This window comes from Pristiophorus japonicus, chromosome 2 (genome assembly GCF_044704955.1).
Source record: "Pristiophorus japonicus isolate sPriJap1 chromosome 2, sPriJap1.hap1, whole genome shotgun sequence".
Classification (NCBI taxonomy): Eukaryota; Metazoa; Chordata; class Chondrichthyes; family Pristiophoridae; genus Pristiophorus; species Pristiophorus japonicus.
The window spans coordinates 154,772,602-154,788,213 of record NC_091978.1 but is presented as its reverse complement, the minus strand read 5'-3'; the positions used below and the strand labels follow the sequence as shown (position 1 = coordinate 154,788,213).

At 41.6% G+C, this 15,612-nt stretch overlaps 2 protein-coding genes across 2 annotated transcripts in view; one reads left to right on the top strand and one right to left on the bottom strand.

Annotated features, from left to right (window-relative positions):
- scfd2 (sec1 family domain containing 2) overlaps positions 1-12,879 on the bottom strand; it is a 544,849-nt gene extending 531,970 nt beyond the window's left edge. Inside the window, exons 1-2 of the mRNA XM_070870049.1 lie at positions 11,957-12,879; positions 5,892-6,060 (exon numbers count right to left, since the gene is read on the bottom strand). Of these exons, the coding sequence (XP_070726150.1) occupies positions 5,892-6,060; positions 11,957-12,782 (995 nt within the window). The 5' untranslated portion in view covers positions 12,783-12,879. The remainder of the gene's footprint in view (positions 1-5,891; positions 6,061-11,956) is intronic.
- A 75-nt stretch (positions 12,880-12,954) lies between these two features.
- fip1l1a (FIP1 like 1a (S. cerevisiae)) overlaps positions 12,955-15,612 on the top strand; it is a 108,876-nt gene continuing 106,218 nt past the window's right edge. The window contains exon 1 of the mRNA XM_070870021.1: positions 12,955-12,973. The gene's annotated coding sequence lies outside the window, so the exon portion shown is untranslated. The remainder of the gene's footprint in view (positions 12,974-15,612) is intronic.

Sequence of the window (15,612 nt, the reverse complement as noted above, 5' to 3'; positions counted from 1 at the left end):
GTATTTCTCTCTCTTGTTTTCTAAACTTGGGCATTAGTTTAAATTAAGAGCCGGGATTAAAACCAAAACATTCAAAACTTGAAAACTTAATTAAATAAAATACATTAGAGATGGCAGGGGAGGCGATGTATTGCAGCTGCAACATGTGGGAGCTGGTGGACACCAATCTGATCCACGGCAATCACATCTGCATTAAGTGTTAGCTGCTCGAGGAACTTTGACTCCGAGCTGATGAGCTGGAGTCCGAGCTTCAGAAAGTGCAACATATCAGGGAAGGGGAGAGTTACCTGAACACTGTGTTCCAGCAGTCAGTCACAACCCTTAGGTTAAGTAATTCTAATTTGGTCCGTGGTCAGGGACAGGAGGGTGTGACAACGAGTGACTACAAATAACCTTCTGGAAGTACTGGGGGACCGAGGGTCTAGTGAGAAGGAGGAACTGAAGGATATCCTTATTAGGCAGGAAATTGTGTTAGGGAAATTGATGGGATTGAAGGCTGATAAATCTCCAGGGCCTGAAAGTCTGCATCCCAGACTACTTAAGGAAGTGGCCCTAGAAATAGTGGATGCGTTGCCGATCATTTTCCAACAGTCTATCGACTCTGGATCAGTTCCTATGGACTGGAGGGCAGCTAAAGTAACACCACTTTTTTTTTTTAAAAAGGGAGGGAGACAGAAAGCGGGTAATTATAGACCGGTTAGCCTGACATCAGTAGTGGGGAAAATGTTGGAATCAATCATTAAGGATGAAATAGCGCATTTGGAAAGCAGTGACAGGATCGGTCCAAGTCAGCATGGATTTATGAAGGGAAAATCATGTTTGACAAATCTTCTGGAATTTTTTTTGAGGATGTAACTAGTAGAGTGGACAAGGGAGAACCAGTGGATGTGGTGTATTTGGATTTTCAAAAGGCTTTTGACAAGGTCCCACACAAGAGATTGGTGTGCAAAATCAAAGCACATGGTATTGGGGGTAATATACTGACATGGATAGAGAACTGGTTGGCAGACAGGAAGCAGAGTCAGGATAAACGGGTCCTTTTCAGAATGGCAGGCAGTGACTAGTGGAGTGCCACAGAGCTCAGTGCTGGGACCCCAGCTCTTTACAATATACATCGATGATTTAGATGAAGGAATTGAGTAATATCTCCAAGTTTGCAGATGACACTAAACTGGGTGGCGGTGTGAGCTGTGAGGGGGACACCAAGAGGCTGCAGGGTGACTTGAACAGGTTAGGTGAGTGGACAAATGCATGGCAGATGCAGTATAATGTGGATAAATGTGAGGTTATCCACTTTAGGGGCAAAAACACAAAGGTAGAATATTATCTGAATGGCAGATTAGGAAAGGGGGAGGTGCAACAAGACCTGGGTGTCATGGTTCATCAGTCATTGAAAGTTGGCATGCAGGTACAGCAGGCGGTAAAGAAAGCAAATGGTATGTTGACCTTCATAGCTAGGGGATTTGATTATAGGAGCAGGGAGATCTTGCTGCCTCACCTGGAATATTGTGTTCAGTTTTGGTCTCCTAATTTGAGGAAGGACGTTCTTGCTATTGAGGGAGTGCAACGAAGATTCACCAGACTGATTCCTGGGATGGCGGGACTGACATATGAGAGACTGGATCAACTGGGCCCTTATACACTGGAGTTTAGAAGGATGAGAGGGGATCTCATAGAAACATATAAGATTCTGACAGGACTGGACAGGTTAGATGCGGGAAGAATGTTCCCGATGACGGGGAAGTCCAGAACCAGGAGACAGTCTTAGGATAAGGGGTAGGCCATTTAGGACTGAGATGAGGAGAAACTTCTTCACTCAGAGTTGTTAACCTGTGGAATTCCCTACCGCAGAGAGTTGTTGTTAGCAGTTCATTGGATATATTCAAGTGAGAGAGTTAGATGTGGCCCTTACGGCTAAAGGGATCAAGGGGTCTGGAGAGAAAGCAGGAAAGGGGTACTGAGGGAATGATCAGCCATGATCTGATTGAATGGTGGTGCAGGCTCGAAGGGCCGAATGGCCTACTCCGACACCTATTTTCTGTGTCTATGTTTCTAAATCCATGCTGACTGCCCTTAATTAATTCGTGCCTTTCTAAAAGAACCTTTTTCCAATAAATTGTTCACCAAGATTAGGCTGACTGTAATTACTCAGTCTATCTCTTTCTCTCTTTTTAAACAACAGTACAATATTAGCAGTCCTCCGTAGCCAGAGAGGATTGGAAAATTATGGTCATAGCTTCTGCTATTTCCTCCCTTGCTTCGTTCAACAGCCTGGGACACATTTCATTCAGGCCTGGCGATTTATCTACTTTCAAAGATGCTGAAACCCTGAATACGTCCTCTCTCACTACATTTATCTCATCCAATATTTTACACTAATCCTCAATTACATTGTCTGCATCGTCCTTCTCTTTTCTGAAGCAGATGCAAAGTATTCATTAAGAACCATACCCACGTCTTCTGCCTTCACACACAAGTTACCTTTTTGGTCTCGAATAGCCCCTACTATTTCTTTAGCTATTCTCTTGCTGTTTATGTATTTATAATACATCTTTGGGTTTTCCTTGCCAAAATGTTTACATGCCCTCTCTTTGCTTTCCTAATTTCTTTTTCAATTTCACCACTGCACTTTCTATACCCCTCTAGGCTTTCTGCAGTATTTAGCTCTCGGTATCTGTCATCGGCCTTTTTTGCCTTATCCTACTCTGTATGCCCTTTGACATCCAGGGGGCTCTAGATTTGGAAGTCCCACCCTTTTTCTTTGTGGCAACATATTTGCTCTGAACCCTCACTATCTCATCCTTGACACTGATTTACCTTCCAGTAGCTGTTTCCAGTCCACTTTTGCTAAATCACATCTCCCAATCTAGAACTTTTACTCCTGGTCTATCTTTGTCCTTTTCCATAACTACGCTAAATCTAACTGAATTATGATCACAACCAGCAAAATGCTCTCCCACTGATACCCCTTCTACCTGCCCAGCTTCATTCCCTAAAGATAAGTCCAGAACTGCCCCCACTATTGTTCGGTGTCCTATGTACTAGCTAAAAAAAAGTTGTCCTGAATGCATTAAGAATTCTGCATCCTCTATACCTTTTACACTGATTCTATCCCAGTTAATATTAGAGTAGTTGAAATCCCTTCTATTACTGCCCTATTGTCTCTGTATTTCTCAGCAATTTGTCTACATATTTGCTCTTCTATCTCCCTCTGTCTATTTAGGGGTCTATAATACACACCCAGCAGTGTGATTGCCCCTTTTTTGTTATTCAGTTCATCATTTGATGATCCTTCTAACATATCACTCCTCACAGCTGTAATTATTTCTTTAACCAATATTGCATGCACACCTCCCCCCCTCCTTTTTTATTCCTCCTACATCTTGTCTAAAATCCCTGTAATCAGGAATGTTAGGTCAGGAATGGCAGTTTTTCAGCCATGTTTCAGTAATAGCTATATCATACTTCCACATGTCTCTACCCTCAGCTCATTTGCCTTATTTACTCGACTTCTTGTTTTGAAGTACAACATTAAGCACTGCTAAACCCCTTTGTCGTCAATTTTCTAGCCTTTGTTTCCTCTGCTTTCCAAACTCACTTACTTATTTACCAGCATCAATTTCAGATTGAAAATTAACAACTTGCCTAGCACCAACTGCAGTTTGAAGAGCAGTTTTCCAAACTTCGACCATCATATGCATGAAGAAGTATTTCCCAACTTCACTCTTGAAAGGTCTGGCTCTATTTTTTAGGCTATGTCTTCAGTCCGAGAATCCCCAACCAGCGAAAATAATTTCTCTCTATCTACCCCATCAGTTCCTCTTGAAAATTTCGATCAAATCATCCTTAACCGTCTAAATTTCCTGGGAATAGTTTGCATAATGCCTCCTTTAAGTCCAGGACTCTAAAACTAGGGACTATAGATATAAAGCAGTCACTAATAAATCCAATAAAAAATTCAGGTGAAACTTCTTTACGCAGAGAGTGATTAGAAAGTGAAACTGACGACCAAAAGGATTGGTTAGCAAATAGCATGGATGCTTTTAACAGGAAGCTAGATAAGTAAATGAGAAAAAGGAACATAAAAATATGCAGTTAGATAGATGAACAGAGAGAGAGGAGGCTCGTGTCGTGCATAAACACCAGCATATACCTGTGGTTCTGAATTGTCTGTTTCTGTGCTGTAAATTCTATGTAATGCCTCGCAAAATTCACCTCAGCATTATTTTAAAAATAGTAAATCCTCCAATAATTTTGTGTCCCCTAACACATCAAATTGCATTTCCTCAGTCTCCCTATAATTAATTGATCGGTTATCTTTTCTCAAGTATGGTGGCCTCACAAATTCCAGCAACTTTGCCGATAGTGTAATGGAGTTTTTTGTTCTATTAGTCTGGGCTGGATTTCAATTGAAGTTCTGGAAGTGAAATGGATAGTGTGTTGCTCCACTATCTACCCTCTGAAAGCCAGAACATTTAACTTTAATATCAGCTGATGCAACTTTCAATATGACAAATAAAATATTCCAGAAAGGAGCAAAAGCAGTTTCATATAAAAATGTGATGGTTATCTCCTTCAATTACTTAGTGGCTAAATGCATCACCCCGTGCAGTTTCAAGCCAGAGACACCAAGGAGTTCCATGTTGAAGTTGTTTATATCTACCAGAGTGACAATCTGTGCTATGGAGAAGTAATAAGTAAATCATCGAGATTCCTATTCTTGGTCACTATCCAGTAACAAGTGCTAGTTAGTGTAGGTAATGAACATGTTCCGACTCAGATTATGTTTCTATTGGAATCATTTTTGAAATTTTTCATTGGTTGTTGTGGCAGAGATAACCTTCAGTCCGATCTATGCTATATGCTAGTCCAACCTTCCAACCTCGGAATGCTGGCACTAGGTGACAAAGCTGAAAATGTTGCATTGCTTTAATTATTCTCAAGCGGCCCAGAGAAGACCTTATCTATTGCCCGTCCTAGTAGATAGTTTGTACAAGTGAGTGACTTGCTAGAGCATTTCAAGAGCCATTAAGAGTTACTCATGTAGGTTGAGACTAAAGGAACACAAAGGCCAGGCCAACATCCCTGATGCACATTCGAGGGGCAGTTGGGCTTTTAATAATCTAGTTGCATTTATGTTCATTTTTCCATTTCATTCAATTCCACAACTTGTCAGTCAGTTGCCAGTCCAATACCAGCCACTATAATGCCTTACCCCGACAGCGCGAAGAAAATCCGTCACCCGGAGAAACAAAAAAAAGCTCAACTCTGAACTCCCAAAAATTAAAAAAATCTTTACTTCAATTTGGAACATCCTTCATTTTCACCCTCACAGTAGACTATGCAAGTATCATTTTCTTCCTGAATAGCCTTGTTTATCCGACAAAACAAAAGCCCATATTATTTGCTATTCACCTGATTCATATCTTACATTCTTTGTTTGTTCTGGGATAGCTTTTGTGCATATTAAAAATAGCTCTGGATATCAGAATTGCATTTACCATCTGTGTACTGAATTGTGCAACACATTCTTTACTGCATCTTCTTTTGCCATCACTTCAGTATAGTTAATAGCTTGCCTCCAACCAAACTGAACACAGCAAAAGATATTAAAAGCATTAATATTTTCACAAACTTCACATGCAGTTTAAAATATTCCAGAAGCCCTTAATTGTGCTATTCAACTCCCACACATTTTATTATACACTATATAAAAATAAAGGAGGCAATGTCAGAAGCAACATATACACTTTTGATTGATAACTGCTTATTTGCACAAAGATCACCGCGAACCAGAACATTCAATTCCAAGGTACAACTTTTCAACATTGGTGTAGAGCCATGAGAAATAGTACAGTATTCAGATATCCATTTGTTTAAAAAGGCCTTACTTTGGTTGGGATAAGCATCCTGGAGCTATCATATTCTGGGTTTCCTCATTATTTTGGACAGCTGTTAGGTCCACCATATTAATCTTCACATCATTGGTGAGTCCAGGAAACTTGGGCAGCATGCTCAGAATCTTCTCAACTAGACTGTCACCATGGTGAGCAACAGAACCTGTGGAAAAAGATTTTGTAGTTATATTTACAAACTTTAATTGTTATTCCTATGGACAAAATATGTAGCAAAGTGTTAGAACAGCTCTTGGCTCTTCCTTATGTGCCTATTCTCTGTTTAAGATTGCAGAAGCTGCTCAGGATAAGTGCATTCACAAAACAAGAGAAGTGAACGAGAATCTCAAAAGTGGATTTAAAAGGCTTGGTGGCATTCCACAATCCAGTAGGAAGCTCCGATGCTTCACTACACTCATTACTATTATTAGGGAGTGATGCACACAAAGAAAATTTAAACAATTTAGATGTTGTATGATACACTACATAAAAATAAAGGAGGCAATGTCAGAAGCAACATATACACTTTTGATTGTGCAAAGAAGCAGTTATCGATGGCACAGGGGGAGTAGTTGAGCCACATAGACCAACAAAGTCCCAAATCTGATTTCTGATCTGGGTTGAATTTTTCAGCCAAGGTAGCGATAGGGATGCAACAACTGGCTTTAGCAGTTTTGGCTTAAGGTAGGGAGAGACAAACAAAAATGGGAAAGGCTTCCTGCTCCTATTGTTATCGAAGAACGCTGGGAGAGACTGGGATAAAGTTTGGCTGTAACACCACGCAAAAAGCTGAGAATATTAAAAAAGTGTACAGATAAATTTTTAAATCAGCAAATTATGACTGTCAAAAATCTAGGGCTTTACAAAATGAGTAAACTAATTTTCCATATCAAAAGGAACTGGCATTGATATCATTCATTTAATTGAGGTGCACTGATCAAGTTTTCTAGAAGATTACTTAATCAACATACTGAAATTACTATGGGCTGGAATTTGGTCAGCATTTCCACCAGGTTTCTCGGCAGTATTTCTATTTTAGGGTTGAAAAGCACCCGGTGCGAGTTTCGTCAAAGTGTTCCGCCGGCGGTTTCAAAATACTGCTGGGGAGCAGACCGCCGGCATGCAACACTCAAAAAGCCACCTCCGTCAGCGTTTGATGGTAGCCATAGTTGCTGAAAAATACATTGCCCAGGAGAAACCAGCTGGAGCAGCGACAGTAGGTATGAAACCCTGCAAAAAAAAGTGAAAGGTTTTTTTACATTCTTTTGCAGCGATTCACTAGAAAAGGGTCCCGTGAATGTTTTCCAATTTTTTGAAAATGTGTGTGTGTTTTCCCCCTCCTAGACTCAACTCGCAGCCTAGGACTAAATACTGCTCAATTTGACCAGGATTGCTTTTGCCACCAAGAATCCATGTGGAACACCGATTTTTCGCGCTGGGAGGAATTTTTTCAATTTTTTGGATCAATTTTCCACCGGCCTCAATTGAATAATCTTAGTGTTTTTTGGGGCGGGAATCTGGCAGTGGCAGTTTTTGATCAAATTCCAGCCCTATATAATTTTAATTCTGTGTTTTTAAACAGGTACATAAATTAGAGAAAAATAAAACATGAAACAGCTTTAATCTAGTGCAAGGACAGCACAAGAAACTGACCAGGAAGCATCACATATTTTCAAATGAGCATACAAATTACTTTCAAGTAAGCAAAATTCCCCTTTCCTTCCGCATCTAAAAGCTGTAGGTACCTGCTCGGAGCTTGGTTCTCGGTGTTGTCTGAGAACAGCATGAGCAACATCAACATTTCTATACACCGCCGATATCCAAAATAAATTTCCGTAAGAGACAACTGGGAGCTGGGAGGAAGTGTTATTTAAAGTACCCCCCTAAAACATATTTATTTTCCTGAGAGGAGAGATAAGGTCAGTCACAGACAGTCTGCTGGAAACCTGTTCCTTCAGGTGTTTCAGCAATGTAGATCTCAGCAAATAGCATTCGATGAAGGAACACAGACTGAGATCCATCACTAGACTGGATATGAACAGCAAGACTGAAATAAGTTAATGCGTATTTTAATATAAAATAACAAAGTTGGAAAATTATAATAAAATTATAAAATGCAAAGAACTTCTGCTGTATAGTGATATGAAGCAGCTTTGCTAAATTTGAGGATTTCGGATATTTTTAAATTTATACACCTGCAATGTTTTTGCTGCTAGGAACCCATACCTAACCATTTGATGTTGTTGCAATGCTTTGCAAATCATGGGTTTTCGTACAGTAGTCTCCAGACCCTGGAGGGTCTGTGAGGTCAACAAATTTCTGAATGTTTCTGTATTTGTTGACTTACTAGAATGTTAGTTCTGTGCTAAACATGTCTATAATGATAGCATTGTTTTCATTTGAGTTGCTGACACAGTCTTTCAGTATTATTTAGAACAGGGGATCCTGAAGAGCGAGTCAATATTTGCACATGTCTCAGAATGCAACTATATGCAGTGTCTCCGAAATAGAAAAAAAGTTAAAAAAATATATATCAGAATCATATAATGATGCAGCACAGGAGGAGACAATTCAGCTCAATGTTCTTGTGCCGGCCCTTTGAAGTAGCGATCCAATTGGTTCCACTCCCCTACAAAATGTTTTCCCCCTTCAAAACTGATCCAGTTGCCTTTTGAAAGTTGGTACTGAATCTGCTTCCACCACCCTTTCAGGTAGTGCATTCCAGATAATGCATTATCCATAAGTATTACAATGGAGATATTTAATCTTGACATGCAATGTCCAAAAACAAGTATCTTCAGATAAGTATATAAATTTTTAAAGTTCAGATGTGTAATCCCTCAACCTACATGGTTGCTTCCCTCCTTCTGAGTATTTGTTTTTGCTGGCTTCAAAATAGTTGTGGTGTTGCTGCACTTTTCCTGCTTTTTTCCCCTTACCAAAAGTCAGCAACATACATGTTTCACACAACATGACATGAAGAGCATTGGTTTCCATCAAGGATGACAGTACACTGAACTATTTGGTCATCTGTAATCCAGCAATATTCTTAAGTAGGTGTTCAGAAGCAAACAATGTTATAACAAAGCAAAATATTGCAGAAGCTAGAAATCTGAAAAAAGCAGAAAATGCTGGAAATACTCAACTGGTCAGGCAGCTTCTGTGGAAAGAGAAGCAGAGTTAACATTTCAAGTCGATGACCTTTCGTCAGAACTGGAAAAAGTTAGAGATATAACAGATTTTAAGCAAGTACAATCGAACAATGGGCTGCCTTTAAAGAGGAGATAGTTTGGGTACAGTTGAGGTACATACCCACGAAGGAGAAAGGTAGGGCAACCAAAGCCAGAGCTCCGAGTTTACGAAAGAGACAGAGAGTAAGATGAAGAAAAACAGATGGCAAGTTGAGAATACAAGTGAGAACCAGGCTGAATTTAGGAAGTTCAGAGGGGAAGTGAAAAAGGAAATAAGGTCAAAGACAGAGTATGAGCATAGATTGGCAGCTAACATAAAAAGGAATCCAAAAGTTTTCTACAGGCATAAAAATAGTAAACAGGTAGTAAGAGGGGTGAGGCCCATTAGGGACCAAAAAGGAGACCTATCCATGGAAGGCATGGCTGAGGTATTAAATGAGTACTTTGCATCTGTCTTTACCAAGAAAGAAGATGCTGCCAAAGTCGTAGTGAACAGGGAGGTAGTTGAGATACTGGGTGTGATAAAAATTGAGAGAAGAGGTATTAGAAAGGCTGGCTGTACTTAAAGTTGATAAGTCACCAGGACTGGATAGCATGCATCCTCGGTTGCTGAGGGAAGTAAAGGTGGAAATTGCGGAGGTACTGGCCATATTCTTTCTATTCTCATTAGATACGGGGGGTAGGGGGGGGTGGAGAATTACAAATGTTACACCCTTGTTCAAAAAAGGGTGCAAAGATAACCCAGCAACTACAGGTCAGTCAGTTTCACTGCGGTAGTGGACAAACTTTTAGAAACGATAATCTGGAACAAAATTAACAATCTCTTGGACAAGTGTGGACTAATTAAAGAAAGCCAGCACAGGTTTGTTAAAAGCAAATCGTGTTTAACTAACTTGATTGAGTTTTTTGATGAGGTAACAGAGAGGGCAGATGAGGGTAGTGCGGTTGATGTGGTGCACATGGATGTCCAAAAGGCATTTGATGGAAGTGCCACATAATAGGCTTGTCAGCAAAGTTGAAGATCATGGAATAAAAGGGACAGTGGCAGCATGGATATGAAATACGCTAAGTGACAGGAAACAGTGGTGAATAGTTGTTTATTAGACTGGTGGAAGGTACAACGTGGGATTCCCCAGGGGTCGGTACTAGGACCAATTAATTTCTTGATGCATATTACTGATTGGGTTTTGGGTGTACAGGGCACAATTTCAAAATTTGCAGATGACGCAAAACTTGGAAGTATAGTGAACAGTGAGGAGGATAGTGATAAACTTCAAGGGCACAGAGAGCCTGGTGGAATGGGTGGACATTTGGCAGATGAAATTTAAGGCAGTAAAGTGCAAAGTGATACATTTTGGTAGGAAGAATGAGGCGCAATATAAACTAAAGGGTACAATTCTAAAGGGAGTGCATGAACAGAGAGACCTGGGGGTATTATGTACACAAATCATTGAAGGTGGCAGTGCAGGTTAAGAAGGTGGTTAAAAAAGCATATGGGATCCTGGGCTTCATAAATAGAGGCATAGAGTACAAAAGCAAGGACGTTATGATGAACCTTTATAAAAACACTGGTTCAGCCTCAACTGGAGTATTGTGTCCAATTCTGGGCACTGCACTTTAGGAAGGATGTGAAGGCCTTAGAGTGCAGAAAAGATTTCCGGGATGAGGGACTTCAGTTATGTGGATAGACTGGGGCTGTTCTCCTTATAGCAGAGAAGGTTGAGAGGAAATTTGATAGAGGTGTTTAAAATCATGAGCTGTCTAGACAGAATATATATACAGAATCTGTTCCCATTGGTGGAAGGGTCGAGAACGAGAGGACACAGATTTAAGGTAATTGGCAGAAGAACCAAAGGCGACATGAGGATAAACTTTTTTTATGCAGCGAGTGGTTAGGATCTGGAATGCACTGTCTGAAAGGGTGGTGGAGGCAGATTCAAATCATGGTTTTCAAAAGGGAATTGGATAAGTACCTGAAGGAAAAAAAATTGCAGGGCTGCAGGGAAAGGCTGGGGGAGTGGGACTAGCTGAAGTAATCTTGCAGAGAGCCGCACGGACACGACAGGCCTAATGGCCTCCTTCTGTGTTGTAACAATTCTATGATTCTATGCAGGGGCAGGGAACAGGGGAGGGGAGAATAGAACAAAAAAGATCTGTGATAGGGTGGAAGGCAGGAGTGATTAAATGGCAAAAAGGTGTGATTGCACAAAGTAAAAGGAGATGGTAATGGGACAAGTAAAAGAAACAAAATATAAGTTGGAAGAGGCAAAATGGAATTGGTAGAATCATCAGCAACTGCCATGTGAAAAATAGGGTCAGTGGTTGTCTGCCTTCCACCCCATCACAGACCTTGCCTTTTGTTCTTTCCTCCCCATTTCCCTGCCCCTGCACTTGCTTAAAATCTGTTATATCATGAACATTATCCAGTTCTGATGAAAGGTCATCGACCTGAAACATCAACTCTGTTTCTCTCTCCACACATGCTGCCTGACCTACTGACTAAAAACAGAAAATGTTGGAAATATTTAATGCTAGAACAGGACTACTTATGACATAACGAAAATTTAAAACATGACAGTAGCCAAGTACATTGGGATGTCGTAATGGCAAATTGGAGAAATTCAGAATTATGACAACTCAGAACAGAGTAGAATGTTATGCACAATCTCCTAACAGAAGTTGAATTATTTCCTACTTAATCACGTCACTCAAGTGGATATCCCAAACTAAAATGTTGTGGCAAAATAAGATATGCAATTACAAAATTGATGCCAACCAGTATAGTAAGCATTAATTTTGGGTTATAATGCACTACAACATAACCTGAAATGTGACATGGAACAAAAAAACATGAACAAATGTATATTGTACCCGAGAGATCAAGTGTACGATCTATAAAGACGATAGATGCTTTGTGTTGAGCATTTTTTCTTCTGTGTTTTGCCTGTGGATGATTAGCAAGTTCTCCTGCAATTATTCTGCTAGTTGGCCCAACTGCAAAACATTCTTCTTTGAGCTGCACAAGTTCAAACATAGAGTTCAAGGATGAAACCAGTGACCTGATCTGTATTTGAAGTTCAAAGGGCAAAGATTGGTAATCAACGTCGTTCAAGCTGCCGAACAACTTCTTGTCGGGTCTGGTGCTGTTTATAAGTTTCAGATCCTGAGGCACAAACGAAAACAAGGACGAATAGGTTGCAGTGAGGAAAAGGTGGGGAGCGAGGGGTGCGATTAATATGGGCAGGTGCATGACCTCGCCGGTGTAATTCATGTTGCCCATCCACTGGCACAGCAGCTCCCCGAATTGCTCGAAGACCAGTTCGTGCTCCAGTTCGGCCGTCACATTATTGGCAAACAGGTGGACAGAGTGGCTGACAGCGGTGATCACCACACAATACTGGAAGGAGCTGAGGGTTACGATGTCGCGGATCACGTCGGCTGTGCGTCCCTTCAGCAAAGTGCTCACTACGAACACCGCTTTGGCCTGCTCTGGGGCCCCAGCTTCGAAGCAGCTGAATTCTTTGACGTTGAGAGCCCCGGCCTGGAGCAGCCTGCTCATCCCGCCGACCCAGTGCAGACTCTCGGCGCACCCCGGGTCCATGAACACCACCGCCCTCTTCACCTTCTCGCATACCCTCTCCCATATGCGGTGGGCGAGGCTGCCGAGCGCCGGCCCCGCGCCGGCGACATCGCTCATGCTTTCTAAGTGATGCTGGGCTCGAACGCGACCCCCGGCCGTCTCTATGGACACAGAAGCTGGCAACGCTCGACATGGAGCGACTCCGTCACCTAAAGAAGGCGTGGCACACAATCAAACGCAGGTTGATGACGTCTGAGAGAATTCCACGACCCGCCGCAAGGATTAACAACGCGCATGTGTGATGTCAGGTACTTGGCAACTTTGAGCAGCTGCACTGCCATATCAGAATTTAATTAATTATTTATGCCAACATTTCCGGTTCATTAGATTTAAAACATTAGTATTAGTTACGAATGTTAAAGTGAATTAACTGAGCTGTTGTATCTAATTCATCTTTAAATCTCTTCACCATCCGTTATTATATAGTATCATGAGATACTAAGTTTGACACGAATCCATATAAGGAGAAATCAAAGCAGGTGATTAAAAGCTTGGTCAAAGAGGTGGTTTTAAGGAGCGTCTTGAAGGAGGAAAGAGAGGTAGAGAAATCTAGAGCTGAGGGCCGAGGCAACAGAAAGCACGGCCACCAATGGTTGAGCGATTATAATCAGGGATGCTCAAGAGGACAAAATTAGAGCAGCGCAGACATCTCAGTGAGGTTTTGGGGCTGAAGGAGATTACAGAGATAGGGAGGGGCGAGGCCATGGAGGGATTTGAAAACAAGGATGAGAATTTTGAAATAGAGGCGTTACTTAACCGGGAGCCAATGTAGGTCAGCGAGCACAGGGGTGATGGGTGAGTGGTACTCTTCAAAGAACCTTTTAAAATCATTTAAGCACACCCCTAAGACATGCAGAGCTTGGTCCATTTATAGCCTAAATATGATGATATCCAGAATGTGATTTTGGATAATTTGTTCAGTGGATATGTTTACATTTTTGTCTGACACTACCTGACTGTGGATGTATGTCCAGATTTCCTTCTCTCATTTTCTCTCCCATGGCTTGCTGCTGCTTAATGGAAAGCTCTTTCCTGCTCAATAGTGAATATACTCTGTTCTCGTTGGTTAATTTTGGATTATGTAAAAACCCAAGTCAGTGATTGGAGCGTGGGCAGGTACAGCAGCAGCAGCAGCAGCAGCGAGGTCAGGACGAAGGAGCAGCGAGTGATCGTGGAGTGGCGTGATTTCGGGGCCCAAACGAGGCGAGGGCCCGGAGGCTGCACGGGCCAGCCCACACTGCGATATGTGTGCGCACTAGGTCTGTGCAGCAGAGCTGGTCTCCAGTCGTCTTGTTAATCCTTGCCACTGGACCACCACACGTTAAAAAAATCCACGCACAGGCATCTTCCACCCTTCAAGATTTAGTTTGGGACCTGGAATATTAGATCCTTCATTGAAACACCTGTGAACTCAACCCTTTTTGGCATGGAAGCAAATCATCCCCAGAAGGCAGAGAAATCAAAGGCAAAAATCAAAAAGGGCCACATTACAACATAATTATAAAAGGAAAAAGAGTGTTAAAAAAACAAGCCTGTAGGCTCTGTGTCTCAATGCGAGGAGCATTCGTAATAAGGTGGATGAATTAACTGCGCAGATAGCTGTTAATGGATATGATGTAATTGGGATTACGGAGACATGGCTCCAAGGTGACCAAGGCTGGGAACTCAACATCCAGGGGTATTCAATATTCAGGAAGGAGAGACAGAAAGGAAAAGGAGGTGGGGTAGCGTGCTGGTTAAAGAGGAGATTAACGCAATAGTATTGAAGGACATTAGCTTGGATGATGTGGAATCTGTATGGGTAGAGCTGCGGAACACCAAAGGGCAGAAAACGCTAGTGGGAGTTGTGTACAGACCACCAAACAGTAGTAGTGAGGTTGGGGATGGCATCAAACAGGAAATTAGGGACGGATGCAATAAGGGTAGAGCAGTTATCATGGGTGACTTTATATATAGATTGGGCTAACCAAACTGGTATCAATATGGTGGAGGAGGATTTCCTGGAGTTTATAAGGGATGGTTTTCTAGACCAATATGTCAAGGAACCAACTAGAGAGCTGGCCATCCTAGACTGGGTGTTGTGTAATGAGAGAGGATTAATTAGCAATCTTGTGGTCCGAGGCCCCTTGGGGAAGAGTGACCATAATATGGTAGAATTTTTCATTAAGATGGAGAGTGACACAGTTAATTCAGAGACTAGGGTCCTGAACTTAAAGAAAGGTAACTTTGATGGTATGAGACGTGAATTGGCTAGAATAGACTGGCGAATGATACTTAAAGGGTTGACAGTGGATAGGCAATGGCAGACATTTAAAGATCACATGGATGAACTTCAACAATTGTACATCCCTGTGTGGCATAAAAATAAAACGGGGAATGTGGCTCAACTGTGGATAACAAGGGAAATTAGGGATAGTGTTAAATCCAAAGAAAAGGCATATAAATTGGCCAGAAAAAGCAGCAAACCTGAGGACTGGGAGAAATTTAGAATTCAGCAGAGGAGGACAAAGGGTTTAATTAGGAGGGGGAAAATTGAGCATGAGAGTAAGCTTGCAGGGAACATAAAAACTGACTGCAAAAGCTTCTATGGATATGTGAAGAGAAAAGGATTAGTGAAGACAAATGTGGTCCCTTGCAGTCAGAATCAGGTGAATTTATAATGGGGAACAAAGAAATGGCAGGCCAATTGAACAAATACTTTGGTTCTGTCTTCATTAAGGAAGACACAAATAACCTTCCGGAAATACGAGGGGACCGAGGGTCTAGTGAGAAGGAGGAACTGAAGGAAATCCTTATTAGTCAGGAAATTGTGTTAGGGAAATTGATGGGATTGAAGGCCGATAAATCCCCAGGGCCTGATAGTCTGCATCCCAGCGTACTTAAGGAA